At 47.4% G+C, this 20,945-nt stretch overlaps 1 protein-coding gene across 1 annotated transcript in view; it reads left to right on the top strand.

Moving 5' to 3' along the window:
• Window positions 1-20,945, top strand: part of man2c1 (mannosidase, alpha, class 2C, member 1) — a 125,843-nt gene that overhangs the window by 80,302 nt on the left and 24,596 nt on the right. Inside the window, exons 16-21 of the mRNA XM_078200175.1 lie at window positions 153-314; window positions 2,929-3,011; window positions 3,963-4,057; window positions 14,511-14,615; window positions 18,446-18,602; window positions 18,687-18,830. Of these exons, the coding sequence (XP_078056301.1) occupies window positions 153-314; window positions 2,929-3,011; window positions 3,963-4,057; window positions 14,511-14,615; window positions 18,446-18,602; window positions 18,687-18,830 (746 nt within the window). The remainder of the gene's footprint in view (window positions 1-152; window positions 315-2,928; window positions 3,012-3,962; window positions 4,058-14,510; window positions 14,616-18,445; window positions 18,603-18,686; window positions 18,831-20,945) is intronic.

Consider the following 20,945-nt stretch of genomic DNA (forward strand, 5'->3'; position numbering starts at 1 on the left):
CTGGAAGCATCAAAAATGATTCTCTCCCCCTTCCCCATCCCAATCGAAACATGGATTTTCTTTTTGGCTTGTGGAGCTTGACTCGCCTTCAATAAATGTTGCCTTTCCTGGCGGCCATTTTAATGTTCCTATTTCCCCTTTGTTAATTGCAGAAATCCAGAGCAGTGGGAACGAGCTTCTGAAAGAGGCTATCCAGTGTCTCTTGGGAGGATCCGTGCAGGAGACCGGGAAGAACATCAATGTGCTAAACACCCTGTCGTGGGAACGGACTGAAGTCATCTCAATGCCCCGGCTAGAGGGAGACGAAGTCCTAGGTAATAGAATTTAACTTGGTGGTTGGAGATCTCTCATTGAGAGAGCCTTTCGATGGGATCTCTCTCCCAGCTGAACTAACATGACCGCCCTCTAGCCTAGAACAAAGCTCAGCGGGAGCTGAACCCCCTCCTATCGTAGAGGGAAGCTGGCAAGGGCAGTATTCCCTACAGGAGCACACACCCTACATCAACAGGGGACCTGTGAAATTGTGATGAGAATTTAGCCACAGCCAAAGTTTAAATTGCAAAACTTATTTGCACGCAGAAGGAAACTGGTTTTTGCAATATGATACTCAGAAATATAATTTTTGCTTCCTATTTTTTAAATATATTTTATTTTCTTCCTGTATTTTAGCTTCCCCACATTAGCTTCCATTATTCTTCTCCATGGCCTTTGTCAATGCTGCTCTTGACTCAATATCTAGAGTGACGCCACTGTGAAAGCTCTGAGCCAGGGGAGACCTGGCTTGCATCCTGGGCTTCTTTCCCTGGCAGAGCGAGCAAGGATATTCTGGATGGGGAGTCAGAGGTGGAGGTCTGTGTATTGAGGCAGCAGTCAGTTGCATCACTATATATGTCGCTTTTCTGGCGTGATTGTGGGAGCACATTTAGAATTGTCCTGAATGTATTTCATACGCCCTGTTTTGCCCTTCTGTTTCCTGTATGGGTGTAGCTCAGCAGCTATTGGCTGGCCTCTGGAACTGTGCCCAAGTAATCACGTTGGACAGCGAGTGTTAACCAGCTATTTGACCTTGGGGTGTATCACAACACAGTTTGATACACTTGCACACATTTTACAGCCGAGAAGGTTACCGGAAAGCGATTGAGGTTGGCCGGGTGCTGTTTTTTCCCCAGCCCAGGGGTACCAAGACCAGTTTTATGCCAATCAGATCATGAGAAGTTCTTAGTTTCCCTTTTTTTCATTCAGTCGTGAGACATGGGCGTCGCTGGCTGGCCAGCATTTATTGCCCATCCCTAGTTGTCCTTGGAGGGCAGTTGAAAGTCAACCACATTGCTGTGGCTCTGGAGTCACATGTAGGCCAGACCGGGTAAGGACGGCAGATTTCCCTCCCTAGTGAACCAGATGGGTTTTTCCGACACTTGACAATGGTTTCATGGTCATCAGTAGATTCTTAATTCCAGATATATTTTATTGAATTCAAATTCCACCATTGCCCTGGTGGGATTCGAATCCAGGTCCCCAGAACATTAGCAAAGTTTCTGGATTAATAGTCTAGTGATAATACCACTAGGCCATCACCTCCCCCTCCTCAACTAAAGCAAACTTTAGTACCCATCTGAGTTGCCTAAAATAAAGTATTGATATCTGTTCTACATGATGTGGGATTTTAAAAAAAATCTATTCTTATCAAAACCAGTTTTGGGCCCTCTCCCTGTCTCAGCCTTTCCAGTGTTGTGAGAAATGGGAGCTTGGCAAACTCACGCAGGAAGTGATTTCAATCATTCTGTTGGAAGCAAGCGTGTTAGATCGACAACAGGACCTGATCCAGAGAAATCTGATCCTAAAAAGTTGCTTGCAGTATGTTTGTCCAGGGTTTGGCAGTTCCAGTTACCATGCAGTATCTAGTACTTGACTAGTCCATTTCCTTGTCCAAGTTGACTTAGTGCCAGCTTCAGTCTCAACCAAGCAAACCTTTCTTTGCAATTCTTAATGTAGCTGAATTAAACATCCTGTTTCTTGTTTCTGACGACCCTGATTTTCTCCTCATTCATAACAACTTAACCAGCTTAATATAACCTTCCTCAACTGACTTGCTTTTCTGAATCCAATTCCTCTAGGTTCTGACGAAGCTCGACTCTAAAAGAGAGGTGGAATTTATTGTAGTCCTGAAGAAAGGTCATTGTGCTGACGGGGGGCACGGTGGCACAGTGGTTATCACTGCTGCCTCACAGCGCCAGGGACCCAGGTTCAATTCCGGCCTCGGGTCACTGTCTGTGTGGAGTTTGCACGTTCGCCCCGTGTCTGCGTGGGTTTCCTCCGGGTGCTCCGGTTTCCTCCCACAGTCCAAAGATGTGCTGGTTAGGTGCATTGGCCATGCTAAATTCTCCCTCAGTGTACCCAGTGTGGCAACTAGTAACTTCACAGTAACTTCATTGCAGTGTTAATGTAAGCCTACTGTGACACTAATAAATAAACTTTACATTGGGGCGGAATCTCAACAACTCTTTCCAAGTGTCAGGCTCAGACTGAAATCTGTTGTGGAGCTCTCCAGCTTTGGTTCACGCCATTATTCTGGCGGGGCAGGGCCTGATAGAGCCGGCAAGACTGACTCCATGGAGTCCGGGGTGCCATCTTTAAAGGGTGCCCCGATCAGATCAAAAATTAACCTCCCCCACTCCCCACCGCAAAGGTGTCAAGGGCTCCCCAGTCTGCCTCAGCCTCCCTTCCCCCGCCCCGACAATCATCGCTGGCATTCCCCCCCCCCCCCCCCCAAAATGAATCTCCCACTAGGGCCCACCCTGGCACCGCCCCTGGCATAAATTGGCACTGCCAGATTGGCACCATGCCAACTTGTGTACACCAATGAACAGAGCAAACGTAAGCTCTCCTGGTACTGCATTTACTAAGGTGTGCGTTCTGTGTCATTTGCAGCTCTGGTAAAGGTTCCCAGTGTGGGGTTTGCCACAGTGACCAGTCCCCTGGTCCCACCTCATCCAGTCATTGTCACTTCTCAGGTAATGATAACGCCAAGAGGTAAGATGCAGTCTCTTCATCTGTCAGTGAATCCGTGTGTCCTCTCTGTCACTCCCTTGCTACCTTTCCTCCACGCACTCTGTCATGCTGTTGCTCCGTGTACCTTCCATCTGTCAGCTACTGAGTCAGGGGATTGAGAGTTCAAGAGAATCCATGCTGACAGCTAAAACATTGAACCGAGACCTTGCCTGCTCTCTCAGGTGGATGCCCTGCCTTGAAGAAGCTTCTCCCAGTCTGCTGACAGCATCCCTCAACCTGCACCACTAAAAAGCAGGATTATCCGTTCACTGTTGTATTTCTGTTTGTGGGATCTTGCTCATCCCAAATTAATTTCCGTGTTTCTTACATGATACTTCATTGGGGCGGCACGGTGGTTAGCACTGCTGCCTCACAGCGCCAGGGACCCGGGTTCCATTCCAGCCCCGGGTCACTCTCTGTGTGGAGTCTGCACGTTCTCCCCGTGTCTGCGTGGGTTTCCTCCGGGTGCTCTGGTTTCCTCCCACAGTCCAAAGATGTGCGGGTTAGGTGGATTGGCCGTGCTAAATTGACCCTAAGTGACAGGGGAATTAGCAGGGGTAAATACGTGGAGTTACAGGGATAGGGTCTGTCAGTGCAGGCTTGATGGGCCAAATGGCCTCCTTCTGCACTGTAGGAATTCTATGATTCTGTGACTGTAAAGTTCTCTGGGACTTCCTGAGTCATGAGAGGTGCTATATAAATGCAAGCCTGCCTTTCATGATCTCTTACTTCACTTATTCCCTTCTCGTGCTCTGGATTCCTTGTGCACTTTCAAACTTTTGTCCTCCTTTTTCCCTTTTCTCTTCCTTACTCTCTCCCTCTTAGTCTTTGTGCTGTTGGCCCTCATGTCCCTGTTCTCCCCTTTCCCTACTCCCTGTGGCTACACCCTGAAGCATCGTTTGTTCACGTTCCAGGGAGATGGCTCTGTACTTATGGAGAACGGAATTCTCAAAGTCGTATTCGATTCGCTGGGCCGTTTGACAAAAGTTACTCATTTACTTTACAAAAGGTACAGGGGAATCATTTCTTAACCTTTCCATACGCGAAATGAAATAATTTCTTTCAGCAGGTGTGATGTTTTTCATGCGGGTGGGGATGCCTCTAATTCTACCTGTCCAAGGTGCCACGCACCAAAACGTCCTTGTAAAGATGCTGTAAGTATAGGAAATGCCGAAAAAACACAAGAGTGTTTGCCAACGTGCAAACAATATTTCTGGACTGCGGTTCTGACCAAGACTATAAAACTAAACTGCTCATTTCTGTAAATGCTGGCGAGCCTGCAGCATTGGGGTGGCACAGTGGTTAGCACTGCTGCCTCACAGCGCCAGGGACCCGGGTTCGATTCCTGGCTTGGGTGACTTGGGTGGAGTTTGCACGTTCGCCCTGTGTCTGCGTGGGTTTCTTCTGGGTGCTCTGGTTTCCTGCCACAGCCCAAAGATGTGTAGGTTGGGTGGATTGGCCGTGCTAAATGGCCCCTTAGTGTCCATTGGGCGGCACAGTGGTTAGCGCTGCTGCCTCACAGGGCCAGGGACCTGGGTTCGATTCCCGACTTGGGTGGAGTTTGCACATTCGCCCCGTGTCTGCGTGGGTTTCCTCCGGGTGCTCCGGTTTCCCCCCCATTCTGAAAGACGTGCTGGTTAGGGTGCATTGACCCGAACAGGCGCCGGAGTGTGGTGACTAGGGGAATTTCACAGTAACTTCATTCCAGTGTTAATGTAAGCCTTACTTGTGACTAATAAATAAACTTTAACTTTAAAAGATGTGCAGGTTAGGTGTATTGGCCGTGTTAAATTGTCTCTTATTGTCCAGACATGTGCAGGTTTGGGGGGATTGGCCATGGGCAAATGCGTGGGGTTACAGGGATGGAGCAGGGGGTGGGCCTGGGTTAGATGTTCTTTACGAGAGTCGGTGCGGACTCGAAGAGCCGAATGGCCTTCTGCACTGCAGGGATTCTATAATTCCAGCATTTCCCTTTTCCCCCCGAGTGAGTTAATAGCAATTATTGAGGTGCTGGATGAAGGTCAGTTCAGTATAATAATCCAAGCGAATTTTCCAGTCTCATGTTTATTTTGGTTCTTTCAGCCCAACATAGCGACACTTTCAAATATTGCTTATTAATAGATGAAGGGAAACGAACGCTGATCACATTTATCAGTATATAAAATCGGAAGCCAAGTGCTCAGCCTCACCGGAGCACCCAGAGGAAACCCACGCAGACACAGGGAGATGCACCAACCATGTTTCCTTACTGCTTGCAACGCACGCTTGATACACAATCTCTATAAATATTAATGCAAAGAGAATGTAGGTCAGAGGAAAATACCTGACTGTTGAAACACTTATTTTACAACTTGATCGCGGTTTAAGGTGACAACGAAACAAGTCAGGAAGAATGACACCCTTGAGGGTTTCATTTAAGATCAAGATAACATTAAACTTCCTATAGAATACAGCTGTTCGAAAGTGTCTGTCGATACTGTGCCTGGGTGAGATTCTAGTCAGGATACAGATTCGTATTCAGTTGAAGCAGTGTGCTGAGCAGTAACAGCTCTGTGGGGGGTCTACCCCGCATCTACACAGCAATATGAGAGCAATGGAAGAAGCGTGATCTTGTTTTGGAAAGAAACTTAGAAAGTGATGAGTATTGAGTCTGTCTTTCATTGAGGCGTAGGAATGAGTTGGTTAGAAACCATTGCGGACTGACTGGATCGCTCTGCAGAGAGCTGGCTTGAACTTGATGGGTTGAGTGGTCTTCTTTGATCTAAAAATCTTCTGCACTCATTTTATCCTTTACCCTGGAATTTCCTGAAAACCTGCGCCATGGCCAGAATATAGCACAAAATTCCAGTAAGGGAGTTAGACAATACTCACCCCCCAGAGCACTATTGCTGTAGAGATTCCTGCCCACCGGTGAGATTGTTGTGGGTGCAGACTCAATGGACTGAATGGCCTCCTTCTGCAGTGTAGGGATTCTATGAACATTTAGAAACATAGAAAAACTACAGCACAAAAGAGGCCCTTCGGCCCCACAAGTTGTGCCGAACATATCCCTACCTTCTAGGCCTACCTATAACCCTCCATCCTATTAAGTCCCATGTACTCATCCAGGAGTCTCTTAAAAGACCCTATTAAGTTTGCCACCACTGATGGCAGCCGATTCCACTCGCCCACCACCCTCTGTGTGAAAAACTTACCCCTAACATCTCCCCTGTACCTATCCCCCAGCACCCTAAACCTGTGTCCTCTCATAGCAGCCATTTCCACCCTGGGAAAAAGCCTCTGAGAGTCCACCCAATCTATGCCTCTCAACATCTTATATACCTCTATTAGGTCTCCTCTCACCCTACGTCTCTCCAAGGAGAAAAGACCGAGCTCCCTCAGCCTATCCTCATAAGGCATGCCACTTAATCCAGGCAACATCCTTGTAAATCGCCTCTGCACCCTTTCAATCTTTTCCACATCCTTCCTGTAATGAGGCGACCAGAACTGAGCACAGTACTCCAAGTGGGGTCTGACGAGGGTCTTATATAGCTGCATTTGTAATACCAATTTGTGCCCTCACAATGGTGATTGCGCATTTGCTGATCTAATACTTTTTTTATTCATTCATGGGGATGTGGGTATCGCAGGCTAGACCAGCATTTATTACCTATCCCTAATTGCCCTTGAGAGGGTGGCGGTGAGCTGCCTTCTTGAACTGCTGCTGTCCATGTGGTGTAGGTACACCTACAGTGCTGTTAGAGAGGGAGTTCCAGAGTTTTGACCCAGCGACAGTGAAGGAATGGCCGATAGATTGCCAAGTCAGGATGGTGAGTAGCTTGGAGGGGAACTTCCAGATGGTGATGTTCCTGTGTGTTTGCTGCCCTTGCCCTTCTAGATGATGTGGAAATGCCAGCATTGGACTGAGGTGGGCACAGGAAGAAGTCTCACAACACCAGGTTAAAGTCCAGCAGGTTTATTTGGTATCACGAGGTTTTGGAGCGCTGCACCTTCACCAGGTAAGTCAAGGGCAACTCGGGCCACTCACCTGATGAAGGAGCAGTGCTCCGAAAACTCGTGATACCAAACAAACCTGTTGGACTTTAACCTGGTGTTGTGAGACTTCAAACTGTGTCCTTCTAGATGGTAGTGGTCGTGGGCTTGGAAGGTGCTGTCCAATGAACCTTGCTGAGTTCCTGCAGTGCATCTTGGAGATAGTACACACGGCTGCCACTGATTGTCGGGAGGGAGTGAATGTTTGTGGATGTGTGGGAGTTAAAATGCTCAGATTTTTAAAAACAATCATGCCTTCTCTGTAACAGCTTGTGAGAATGTTATCAGTCGCAGACCTTCAAGGGAGCCTGTCTGAGTCAGACAAGGCCACATAACATTCTGCTTTTTGACCTTCACCAGAGTGTGAACAAGACCGGATGCTTTCCATAACAAATACCAAAGACGAGATATGGGGATATGTTTTGCAAATGAAGGATTAGCAGAAGTCAATTTTTCATTGAGTGAGAAAGGGCGAAAAGCCAGGATTTAATTGGCAAACATGGATGTCAATGAAAAATAACAATTCCATTTCTACAAAGTCTCATCAAAAATGAAATCCATACATTTGGGTCCACGATGAATGCAGTTTTTATATGCTCTGCTCAGCATGATGGTGGTGTATTCATTTCAATGGCACACATTTTCTCAAATCTAATATTAGGAGTCATTGGGGAGTCCAAGGAGTTTAACTGTGGACATTAGGAAAGAGGATGTGTTGGAGCTTTTGAAAAGCATCAGGCTGGATAAATCGCCGGGACCGGATGGGATGTACCCCAGGTTACTGTGGGAGGCGAGGGAAGAGATTGCTGAGCCTCTGGCGATGATCTTTGCGTCATCAATGGAAACGGGAGAGGTTCCGGAGGATTGCGGATGTGGTTCCATTATTCAAGAAAGGGAGAAGAGATAGCCCGGGAAATTATAGACCAGTGAGTCTAACCTCAGTGGTTGGTAAGTTGATGGAGAAGATCCTGAGAGGCAGGATTTATGAACATCTGGAGAGGAATAGTATGATCAGAAATAGCCAGCACGGCTTTGTCCAAGGCAGATCATGCCTTACGAGCCTAATTGAATTTTTTGAAAATGTAACTAGACACATAGACGAGGGAAGAGCGGTAGATGTAGTTTATATGGATTTCAGCAAGGCGTTTGATAAGGTGCTCCATGCAAGGCTTATTGAGAAAGTGAAGGGGCATGGGATACAAGGGGACATTGCTTTGTGGATTCAGAACTGGCTTGCCCACAGAAGGCAAAGAGTGGTTGTAGATGGGTCTTTTTCAGCATAGAGGTCGGTCACCAGTGGAGTGCCCCAGGGATCTGTTCTGGGACCCTTGCTCTTTGTGATTTTTAGTAATGACCTGGATGAGGAAGTGGAAGGATGGGTTGGCAAGTTTGCTGATGACACAAAGGTTGGTGGTGTTGTGGGTAGTGTAGAGGAATGTCAGCAGTTGCAACGAGACATAGATAAGATGCAGGACTGGGCGGAGAAGTGGCAGATGGACTTCAACCCAGATAAGTGTGTGGTGGTTCATTTTGGCAGGTCGAATAGGATGAAAGAATATAATATTAAGGGTAAGACGCTTGGCAGTGTGGAAGATCAGAAGGACCTTGGGGTCCGGGTTCATAGGACGCTCAAAGCGGCGTTGCAGGTAGAGGCTGTGGTTAAGAAGGCGTATGGAATACTGGCCTTCATCAATAGAGGAATTGAGTTTAGAAATTGGGAGATAATGCTGCAGCTGTATAGGACCCTGGTCAGACCCCACCTGGAGTACTGTGCCCAGTTCTGGTCGCCTCATTACAGAAAGGATGTGGAAGCCATAGAAAGGGTGCAGAGGAGATTTTCAAGGATGTTGCCTGGATTAGATGGCATGCCTTATGAGGATAGGTTGAAAGATCTAGGTCTTTTCTCCTTGGAGAGGCGAAGGATGGGAGGTGACCTGATAGAGGTGTATAAGATGTTGAGAGGTATTGATAGAGTGGATTCTCAGAGGCGAGTGGATTCTCAGAGCTAATGTAGGGGGGAGCTATACGATAAATGGCAGAACCATAAAGGGGGTAGATACGCAGAGGGACCTGGGTGTGCAAATCCACAGATCCTTGAAGGTGACGTCACAGGTGGAGAAGGTGGTGAAGAAGGCATATGGCATGCTTGCCTTTATAGGATGGGGCATAGAGTATAAAAGTTGGGGTCTGATGTTGCAGATGTATAGAACGTTGGTTCGGCCGCATTTGGAATACTGCGTCCAGTTCTGGTCGCCACACTACCAGAAGGACGTGGAGGCTTCAGAGAGAGTGCAGAGGAGGTTTACCAGGATGTTGCCTGGTATGGAGGGGCTTAGTTATGAGGAGAGATTGGGTAAACTGGGGTTTGTCTCACTGGAAAGACGGAGGATGAGGGGAGACCTAATAGAGGTGTATAAAATTATGAAAGGCATAGATAGGGTGAACGGTGGGAAGCTTTTTCCCAGGTCGGTGGTGACGTTCACGAGGGGTCATAGGTTCAAGGTGAGGGGGGGGGAGGTTTAACACGGATATCAGAAGGACGTATTTTACACAGAGGGTGGTGGGGGCCTGGAATGCGCTGCCGGGTAAGGTGGTGGAGGCGGGCACACTGGGAACGTTAAAGACTTATCTAGATAGCCATATGAACGGAGTGGAATGGAGGGATACAAAAGAATGGTCCAGTTTGGACCAGAGAGCGGTGCGGGCTTGGAGGGCCGAAGGGCCTGTTCCTGTGCTGTATTGTTCTTTGTTCTTTGCTTTTACCCAGGGCTGGAATGGTTGCCACAAGAGGTCACAGGTTTAAGGTGCTGGGGAGTAGGTACAGAGGAGATGTTAGGGATAAGTTTTTCACTCAGAGGGTGGTGGGTGCGTGGAATCGGCTGCCGGTAGTGAGAGACTTTTGGATAAGTTCATGGAAGTTAGTAAGATAGAGGGTTATAGGTAAGCCTAGTAGGTAGGGACATGTTCGGCACACCTTGTGGGCCGGAGGGCCTGTTTGTGCTGTAGCATTTCTATGTTCTATGTGAAAAATCTCTTGTTCCTGATGGGCGGCACGGTGGCACAGTGGTTAGCACTGCTGCCTCACAGCGCCAGGGACCCAGATTCGATTCCTGGCTTGGGTCACTGTCTGTGTGCAGTTTGCACGTTCTCCCCGTGTCTGCATGGGTTTCCTCCGGGTGCTCCAGTTTCCTCCCACAGTCCGAAAGACATGCTGGTTAGGTGCATTGACCCGAACAGGCGCCGGAGTGTGGCGATTCGGGGAATTTCACAGTAACTTCATTGCAGTGTTAATGTAAGCCTTACTTGTGACTAATAAATAAACTTTTTTAAAAAACTGCTGAGTTGTTTCTCCGTAACGGCCGAACCACTCCAGCCTTTTCGATGGAAGGAGGAGGAGTTCTCCTTGTGCACAAGTAATTAAAGACCTTGCATTGGGTGCATGGTGTCCAGGGCTATTTGTGTTAAGAATCGAGTTTGCCTAAGATTGCTGGTACCCAAGGATCTCTGACAGATGTGGTGCCAACCAAGCGGGGCTGCTTTGTCCTGGATGGTGTTAAGCTTCTTGAGTGTTAATGGAGCTGCACCCATCCAGTGATATTCCATCATGTTCCTGGTTTGCGCCTTGTAGATGATGGACAGGCTTTGGGGAGTCAGGAGGTGAGTTACTCACCTCAGGATTCCCAGCCTCTGACCACGCTACTGAAGCTGTCAGGTGGGTTCCAGAATGGTACTGATGGAATGAGAATCAGTGAAGCGTTCAATTGCTCAGTGCGTGCCAATGTTGAACACAAATTAGTAACACCTGTATTTTGATATGGTATCACCAAACACTGAAGAAGAGCTTAATTTTACAGTAAACAAAGATTTATTGTTATCTTAATATTAAATGAATCCTCAAGGGTGCCATTGTTTACTGAATCTGGGTACATCTTTGAAATCTTAAACCTTGATTAAGTAGTGAAATAAATGTTTTAACAGTCAGGTATTTTCTTCCGACTGAGTAACATTAATATTTTTCGAGTTTGTGTGTTATGAATGAATTGCGACCAGTCAGGAACATGGTTCGTGCAGACTTCATGAGGCTGTGCACTTGGTCTCTGATTTTGCATATTGATAAATGTGGCCAGTGTTCATTTCCCTTCATCTATGAATAAGCAAACTAACCTCAGGGTATAGTTCCAAACTTGAAAGTGGGGTGAAAGTGCCAAAATAAGCACCGGATTGTGGCATGATGGCACAGTGGTTAGCACTGCTGCCTCACAGCACCAGGCACCCGGGTTCAATTCCCGGCTTGTATGTTCTCCCCGTATCTGCTTGGGTTTCTTCCGGTGCTCCGGTTTCCTCCCACAGTCCGAAAGACATGCTGGTTAGGTGAATTGGCCATGCTAAATTGCCCCTTAGTATCCAAAGATGTGCGGGTTAGGTGGATTGGCCATGCTAAATTGCCCCTTAGTATCCAAAGATGTACAGGTTAGGTGGATTGGCCATGCTAAGGTGCCTCTTAGTATCCAAAGATGTGTGGGTTAGGTGGATTGGCCATGCTAAATTGCCCCTTAGTATCCAAGGATGCACGGGTTAGGTGAATTGGCCATGCTAAATTGCCCCTTAGTGCTCCAGGATGTGTAGGTTAGGTGGATTGGCCATGCTAAATTGCCCCTTAATATCCAAGGATGCACGAGTTAGGTGGATTGGCCATGCTAAATTGCCCCTTAATATCCAAGGATGCACGGGTTAGGTGCATTGGCCATGCTAAATTGCCCCTTAGTGCTCCAGGATGTGTAGGTTAGGTGTCTTTTTTTATTCATCTGTGGGACATGGTTGTCGCTGGCTAGGCCAGCATTTATTGCCTATCCTTAGTTGCCCTTGAGAAGGTGGTGGTGAGCTGCCTTCTTGAATCGCTGCAGTCCACATGCTGTGGGTTGACCCACAATGCTGTTAGGGAGGGAATTCCAGGATTTTGACCCCAGCAACTGCAAAGGAACGGTGGTATATTTCCAAGTCAGGATGGTGAGTGGCTTGGAGGGGAACTTGCAGATGGTGGCGTTCCCATGTATCTGCTGTCCCAGATACATTTGCGGGGTAGATGGGATAGGGAAGGGGTGGGTTTGGGAGAGATGCTCTGTCGGAGGGTCGGTGCAGACTCGATGGGTCGAATAGCCATCTTCTGCACTGTAAAGATTCTATGATCTATAAAGATTGGAACTCCGTGTCAAAATGAAGCATTTCGTGACCACAGAATAAACGTGTAAAATCCCCATCTACACATCTACACAATCTAAATCAACTGAAGCAGTAACTCCAAGACATCCTTCCTCAACTTCAACTGGGACTCCCTCAGGAACATGAATCAGCAAATCAAAGCTCTTCTGATTAATTTTAATGTAGTGACATGTTTTCTCAGTTACTGTGACATACAGAAATGTGACTGGGATTACTATAATTCAGAGTGTTTACGGGCACTTGCTGTATGGGCGGTAGCACGGTGGGTTAGCACTGCTGCCTCACTGCGCCAGGGGACCCGGGTTCGATTCCCGGCTTGGGTCATTGTCTGTGTGGAGTCTGCACGTTCTCCCCATGTCTGCGTGGGTTTCCTCCGGGTGCTCCGTTTTCCTCCCACAGTCCGAAAGACGTGCTGGTTAGGAGCATTGACCACGCTAAATTCTCCCTCAGTGTACCCGAACAGGCGCCGGTCTAGGGGATTTTCACAGTAACTTCATTGTAGTGTTAATGTAAGCCTTACTCGTGACTAATAAATAAACCTTCTAAAATCCTAACCTAACTATGTCAAAAGTATCTGAAATTCACTCTGGAATCAAAATCTTACATCAGGAGCATCCTATTGAGCTTCAGAAAACTCAAATGTTTGATGGACGGTAGTTATTTATCTGTCAAACTGTAATTAGTGATGTTCATTATTCTAAAGCGATCTTGCAGTCGATGGACATTAGATTTGAAAACAGCTGGAGTTCCATTCATACTGTATTACTTTATTAAAACGTAGGTAATAAATACTAGATTGCAAAAATATTTACTAAATCACCCAATCCAATGGGCAGTGATCTTAACTAAATGCGCCGAATTAAATACAGTAAAAATAAAGCTTGTGAATTTTATAGAGATCTTAAATAGTCTGCCATTCTGTTCTATATCCAGCCCTGGGACATCTGGGTAACGCAGAGAAAGACTGATGCTTACACCAGAGACAGGTTCTGCTTTTGAACCATTCTGATCACCCCCAGAAGCCCCCTTTTACAACTCACTTCCCTGCATTTAATACATAGTAAGAGTTTTAACAACACCAGGTTAAAGTCCAACAGGTTTATTTGGTAGCAAATACCATTAGCTTTCGGAGCCCTGCTCCTTTGTCAGATGGAGTTTCAGAAGACTCCATCTGACGAAGGAGCAGCGCTCCGAAAGCTAATGGCATTTGCTACCAAATAAACCTGTTGGACTTTAACCTGGTGTTGTTAAAACTCTTACTGTGTTTAGCCCAGTCCAACGCCGGCATCTCCACATCTTTAATACATAGACCAGTGCAAAGATAATAGGTTGTAACCACTTAGAAGAATCATAGAAACCCTACAGTACAGAAAGAGGCCATTCAGCCCATCGAGTCTGCACCAACCACAATCCCACCCAGGCCCTACCCTCATATCCCTACATATTTCCCACTAATCCCTCTAACCTACACATCTCAGGACACTAAGGGCAATTTTTAGCATAGCCAATCAACCTAATCCGCACATCTTTGGACTGTGGGAGGAAACCGGAGCACCCGGAGGAAACCCACGCAGACACGAGGAGAATGTGCAAACTCCACACAGACAAGTGACCCGAGCCGGGAATCGAACTCGGGTCCCCGGAGCTGTGAAGCTGTGATACTTCACAGCCCTTGACGGCTTTCTTTCTTGGACCGGAGCCAGAGATGCTCATTTACTCTGCGACCTAAATTGCTTGAAAGCCTGTATTTATTTTTAATTCCCAGCACTCGGATCAGCAGTTTAGCTCCATGCTGCATCGCCATCCCCAGGCACTTTACAGGGGTCGACGGAGGGGCAAAAGAGACTGCCTGTGCAGCAAGTTGTTCCCAGAGTGGCAAAGAGTTTGGCGGAAGGTTTTTGGGGGGGAATAACGAATGGGGAGAGTGGCACGGCAATGCACAGGGCAGTGACTTGTAAGGACAATGGAGCTGAGAGTGGTATTTATGAAATGTTGCCCTTCCCTCATCGCCGAGATTCACATTTTCAGCATCTATTCAGTCCTTGTTCATGGTTTTTGTGTTTAAAGAGGCAAAACGTTAAAGGCAGCTTTAGCACAATATCTGTTTCTACACATCTCCCTGGCATGATCTAGTTCCAGGACCGTGAACTTGCTGTGCTCATCACTCGGGTCCGGAGTCGCTAAGAACGTTGTATTTGTTGTATTTTCAGGGAAACTATTCCCGAGGGCTGCCATGGGAACCAGTTTGTGCTCTTTGACGACATTCCGTTGTACTGGGATGCGTGGGATGTCATGGATTATCACTTAGAAACAAGGTAATGTCCAGAGTAATCTTTATAATCAACATTAACTAGTTTAAACTGTGCCACTTCTAATGAGAGAGAAGCCATTGTTGTGAATCAAAGTCGCCAAATTCCTGTACGTGCTATTCTACAGCTACCTGCCTGGAGGCACGGGAGGGGGGACATGGTGGGCGATATGTAGGTACTGGGGCATCATTCCTCTCAACTGATGCTTTAAAAGTCTTTGGGAATGTTTCTAGTTTCTATCTTCCCTCCATACATCCCTGAATACTTCACATCCTTCTTCACCCAAGAGAATGAGGATGATGGTATGGAATTCAGGAAGAGAGACTGTGAGTTCTTGATCAAATTGACATAGGGAAGGGCAAAGAGGTGTTGCCAGCCTTAAAAGTGGATTAGTCTCCGGGTCCAGATGTATTGTGTCCCAGGCTGCTGTGGGAGGCAAGGGAGGAGATGGCAGGGGCTCTGACCCAAATTTTCAATTCCTGTCTGGCCACGGGGGAGGTGCCAGACGACTGGAGAACAGCTAATGTGGTTCCGCTATTTGAGATGGGTTCCAGAGATAACCCAGGGAACAACAGACCTGTGAGTCTCACGTCAGTGGTAGGGAAACTATTAGAGAAACTTCTGAAGGAGAGCATCCATCTCCGCTTGGAGAGGCAAAGCTTGATCAGAGATAGTCAGCATGGCCTCGTCAGAGGGAGGTCATGCCTAACAAATTTGATTGAATTTTTTGAGGAGGTGACCAGGTGTGTAGATGAGGGTAGTGCAGTGGATGTAGTTTATATGGATTTCAGCAAAGCCTTTGACAAGGTCCCTCATGGGAGATTTGTAAAGAAGGTAAATGCACATGGGATACAGGGTACTTTGATAAAGTGGATTCAAAATTGGCTCAGTTGTAGGAGACAGAGGGTGATGAGGGAAGGCTGCTTTAGTGACTGGAAGCCAGTGTCCAGTCGCGTACCACAGGGATCTGTGTTGGGCTCCCTATTATTCTTCATTTATATAAATGACACAGATGACTATGTGGGGGGTAGGATTAGTAAATTTGTGGATGACACAAAGATTGGCTGGGTGGTTAACAGTGAGGCAGAGTGTCTTGGGCTGCAAGAAGATATAGACGGAATGGTCAAATGGGCAGATAAGTGGCAGATGGAATTTAACCCTGAAAAGTGTGAGGTGATTCACTTTGGAAGGAGTAATTTGACAAGGAAGTATTCAATGAATAGTAGGACACTAGGAAGTTCTGTGGAACAAAGGGACCTTATATGCACAGATCTCTGAAGGTGGAAGGGCGTGTTAGCAGGGTGACGAAAAAGGCATATAGGATACTTGCCTTCATCAGTCAGGGCATAGGTTACAAAAGCAGGGAAGTCATGTTGGAGTTATATAGAACTTTGGTGAGGCCACAGCTGGAGCACTGTGTGCAGTTCTGGTCACCACATTATAGGAAGGATGTGATTGCACTGGAGGGGGTGCAGAGGAGATTCACCAGGATGCTGCCTGGGATGGAACAGTTAAGTTATGAAGAAAGTTGCGTAGGCATGGGTTGTTTTCCTGGAGCAGAGAAGACTGAGGGGGGCAAGGTGATTGATGTGTACACAATTATGAGGGACATAGACAGAGTGGATAAGGAGCAGCTGTTCCCCTTAGTTGAAGGGTCAGTCATGAGGGGACACAGGTTCAAAGTGAGGGGCAGGAGGTTTAGGGGGATGTGAGGAAAAACTTTTTTACCCAGAGGGTGGTGACGGTCTGGAATGTGCTGCCTGGGAGGGTGGTGGAGGCGGGGTGCCTCACATCCTTTAAAAAGTATCTGGATGAACACTTGGCACATCATAACATTCAGGGCAATGGGCCAAGTGCTGGCAGATGGGATTAGTTGGGAGTTCAGGTGTTTCTAATGAGTTGGTGCAGACTCAATGGGCTGAAGGGCCTCTTCTACGCTGTATGATTCTATCCTCACGGGAGACTGCTGAGTAAAATAAGGGCCCATGGTATTCGAGGCAAGGTACTAACATGGATTGACGATTGGCTGTCAGACAGAAGGCAGAGAGTTGGGATAAAAGGTTCTTTCTCAGAATGGCAACCGGTGACAAGTGGTGTCCCGCAGGGTTCAGTGTTGGGGCCACAGCTGTTCTCTTTATATATTAACGATCTAGATGACGGGACTGGGAGCATTCTGGCCAAGTTTGCCGATGATACAAAGATAGGTGGAGGGGCAGGTAGTATTGAGGAGGTGGGGAGGCTGCAGAAAGATTTAGACAGTTTAGGAGAGTGGTCCAAGAAGTGGCTGATGAAATTCAACGTGGGCAAGTGCGAGGTCGTACACTTTGGAAAAAAGAATAGAGGCATGGACTATTTTCTAAACGGTGACAAAATTCATAATGCTAAAGTGCAAAGGGACTTGGGAGTCCTAGTCCAGGATTCTCTAAAGGTAAACTTGCAGGTTGAGTCCGTAATTAAGAAAGCAAATGTAATGTTGTCATTTATCTCAAGAGGCTTGGAATGCAAAAGCAGGGATGTACTTCTGAGGCTTTATAAAGCACTGGTTAGGCCCCATTTGGAGTACTGTGAGCAATTTTGGGCCCCACACCTCAGGAAGGACATACTGGCACTGGAGCGGGTCCAGCGGAGATTCACACGGATGATCCCAGGAATGGTAGGCCTGACATACGATGAACGTCTGAGGATCGTGGGATTATATTCATTGGAGTTTAGGAGGTTGAGGGGAGATCTGATAGAAACTTACAAGATAATGAACGGCTTAGATAGGATGGACGTAGGGAAGTTGTTTCCATTAACAGGGGAGACTAGGACGCGGGGGCACAGCCTTAGAATAAAAGGGAGTCACTTTAGAACAGAGATGAGGAGAAATTTCTTCAGCCAGAGAGTGGTGGGTCTGTGGAATTCATTGCCACAGAGGGCTGTGGAGGCCGAGACGTTGAGCGTCTTCAAGACAGAAATTGATAAATTCTTGATTTCTCGAGGAATTAAGGGCTATGGGGAGAGAGCGGGTAAATGGAGTTGAAATCAACCATGATTGAATGGTGGAGTGGACTCGATGGGCCGAATGGCCTTACTTCCGCTCCTATGTCTTATGGTCTTATAAGGGTGACCCAGCTGTACAGCAATCAGGATTAACTGTTCCGCAGTGCACACTGAACAGATACCTCCTGTAGGCAATAGCAAATAAAACCCTCCTACATTAGTGTCTCCACTGAGAGTCACTTCAAATGTATAGAATAATCTCACCAACTATTTTCCAGTGCTCTGGCTGCTGAGATGTTATGCAGTTCCCATCTTTGAATTTTGCTAACATTGGTGCATCAGAGTTTCACCATTTTGGAATTCTAGGTTTTGGGTTTAGCTTGTCTAATGGAAAGGAAGCCAGAGCGATCCAGTGCCTCTGAACCAAAAAGCACCCAGTTCAAGTCCCACTCCAGGACACATTGGGCGGAATTTTAGCGGCATGTGCATCCGAGGTTCGTACGATCCCGTCCAAAGCCAATGGAGAATGCCGTTCTCCGAGCCTCGCCCGCCCCCGGGATCGGGGCGGATGTACCGATAGAATTCCGGTCAGTGATTCTGAAAGAACCCAGCCACTGGTGTAGACAAAGCAGTGTGTGTCGTACCCCAGTCGGGGTAAATGGGGAGTGTTAGTGGCAGGAACTGTAAAACAACCACCAGATCCAAAGCAAATGTTGGTTGATAGGAAGGAATGATTAAGCAACAAAGTGGCAGCAGCATGTTCATGGGAAAAGCTGAGAGAGATGTTTTGCGTAATATACTTAGAATCTGAATTAATCTCAACTGGGATCCTTTTTTTTCTGCTTGTTCATTAGGAAGCCTGTCTCACAAGTGCTGAAACCTCTGGAAGTAGTGTGCCCTGGCGGAGTTAGGGGGAGTGTAAGACACTCTATCCGTATCAGTGACACCAGCAAGATCCGCCAGGAAATCATACTGGATGCCTGTTGTCCCTATATTAAGTTTAAAACAGAGGTGAGTGGGTTTTGGGAGCCTGAAGATTTGCTGTTCCGAATCAATTAGCAGCCATTTGGACCGGGTTCCATTCCTGTTCTGCAGGTGGAATGGCACGAGGCACACAAGTTCCTGAAGGTGGAGTTCCCCACAACAGTGCACAGTCTTAACGCAACGTACGAAATCCAGTTTGGACACCTGCAGCGGCCAACGCACCAGAACACTTCGTGGGATTGGGCGCGCTTTGAGGTAGGGACATTGCGGAATTGTGTTGCACAGACCAGGCACTTCATTCAGCAATTTAATGGGAAGTGAAGCCCCAAAACTACATGGAAAGACAACCCAGGGCGTTGCTTAGCTTTGTGGGACAGAGGGTGGTCTGATATAGGGTCCAGTAACCTAGTACATCAACCTAGTCCAGCACTGATCCCTTCAGTGGTGAAATCAGGAAGGACTTCTTCACGAAAAAGGTCCAGGAAACTTGAAACTTTATTGTATACCGAAAGATAAGGAATCCTATAGTGCAGGAGGAGGCCATTCGGCCCATCAGGTCTGCACTAACAACAATCCCACCCAGGCTCTATCCCCATAACCCCATGCATTTACCCTGCTAATCTCCCTGACACTAAGGTGCAATTTAGCATGGCCATTCAACCTAACCAGCACATCTTTGGAGTGTGGGAGGAAACCAGAGCACCCGGAGGAAACCCATGCAGACATGGGGAGAACGTGCAAACTCCACACAGACCCAAGGCCAGAATTGAACCCGGGTCCCTGGCGCTGTGAGGCAGCAGTGCCAACCACTGTGCCACCATGTCACCCAGGGGAGAGGAAGAGAGAAGGAAAAGACCAAACATAGATTAGTGACTTTAACTCTGGTTTGGTGATCTTAAAGAATGGCCCGAAATCGACCAGATTGTGGAGATAGCTTGGGAGTAAGAGACGCTGTGTTCTGCTCTTGTGAAATGCACATACGGCAGATGCCGATGTCTGGACACGATTTGCTGAGTCCAATCTTACATTCAGAACGCAGAGTTCCCTTGTTGAAAATCAGCAATTCCACCATTCTGCTCAGTTAACCCACACTGAAAGAGAAGACTAGCAGGGAGCTCTTGTGGAAACGTATTGGAGTCAGCTCCGTAGGTTGGAGCTCCTTCTGAAATCCAACGTGATAATTCCAAGGCAGCTGATGGAAACTCATCAAGCAGAGGCTACTTTGCTGGCTTGGGAACATTTGAAGGACGGGAAATGGACGTATAGCCATGGATTTTCTGTATGGCAAGTTAGCCAGAGCTACAAGACCAAGCTGTGGTTCATGGATGCTTGTAAACACAACATGAAGGCTCTAAACATTGACATTTTAGCAGCTGGGAGACACTAGTTGACGATAGAGGAAAATGGTGGCTACACCTCATAGAATCATAGAATAGGATGCCTACAGTGCAGAAGGAGGCCACTCGGCCCATCGAGTCTGCACCGACCACCCAGGCCCTATCCCCATAACCCCATGCATTTACCCTAGCTAGTCCCCCTGACACTAAGGGGGCAATTTAGACTGCCAATCCACCTAACCCGTACATTTTTGGACCTGTGAGCAGGTGTGAGCCAGCACGTGGCTACAGCAGCTTGGCAACAGGCACTAACACGAGAAACACTGATAGACATACGTGTTATATATATAAAGCACCTGACACTTCATATACGGCACAGACACACAACGTGTCTCTCACACAATGGTCTCGTCGGCAATGCAACATACGAAGCAACTCCTTCCCCGGTGTATTTGCTGCACATCCATCAGTGGCACAGTGGTTAGCACTGCTGCCTCACAGCGCCAGGGACCCGGGTTCAACTCCCGGTTTGGGTCACTGCCTGTGCAGAGTTTGCACGTTCTCCCCGTGTCTGCATGGGTTTCCTCCCACAGTCTGAAAGACGTGCTTCTTAGGTGCATTGGCCGTGCTAAATTCTCCCTCAGTGTACCCGAACAGGCGCCGGAGTGGGACGACTAGGGGGGATTTTCACAATAACTTCATTGCAGTGTTAATGGAAGTCTGCTTATGACACTAAAATAAACTTAAACTAAAACCTTAGTTGCTTCGTTGAGGCACGTCTGAAACGTTTGCTCCATTTCTCGCTGCTTGCTAATCGTATCGATGTGAATATCTTCCCAGTCAAGTGGTTTCCACTTTTGGTGGAATCATTGGTGGGTTCACTGGGGCTGTCAGGGGAGATTAATCAGATTTCACTCTGACTGAGCTGAAATGTTCCTGCGCTGGTACAAGAGCTACATCTGGGAGAAGAGAAAAGCTCTTCTTGCCCAGCAACTGGACCCGTTTCCCAGAGTGCGTCACTCCTCTGTTGCTG

This window comes from Mustelus asterias, chromosome 29 (assembly GCF_964213995.1).
Source record: "Mustelus asterias chromosome 29, sMusAst1.hap1.1, whole genome shotgun sequence".
NCBI classification, from domain to species: domain Eukaryota; kingdom Metazoa; phylum Chordata; class Chondrichthyes; order Carcharhiniformes; family Triakidae; genus Mustelus; species Mustelus asterias.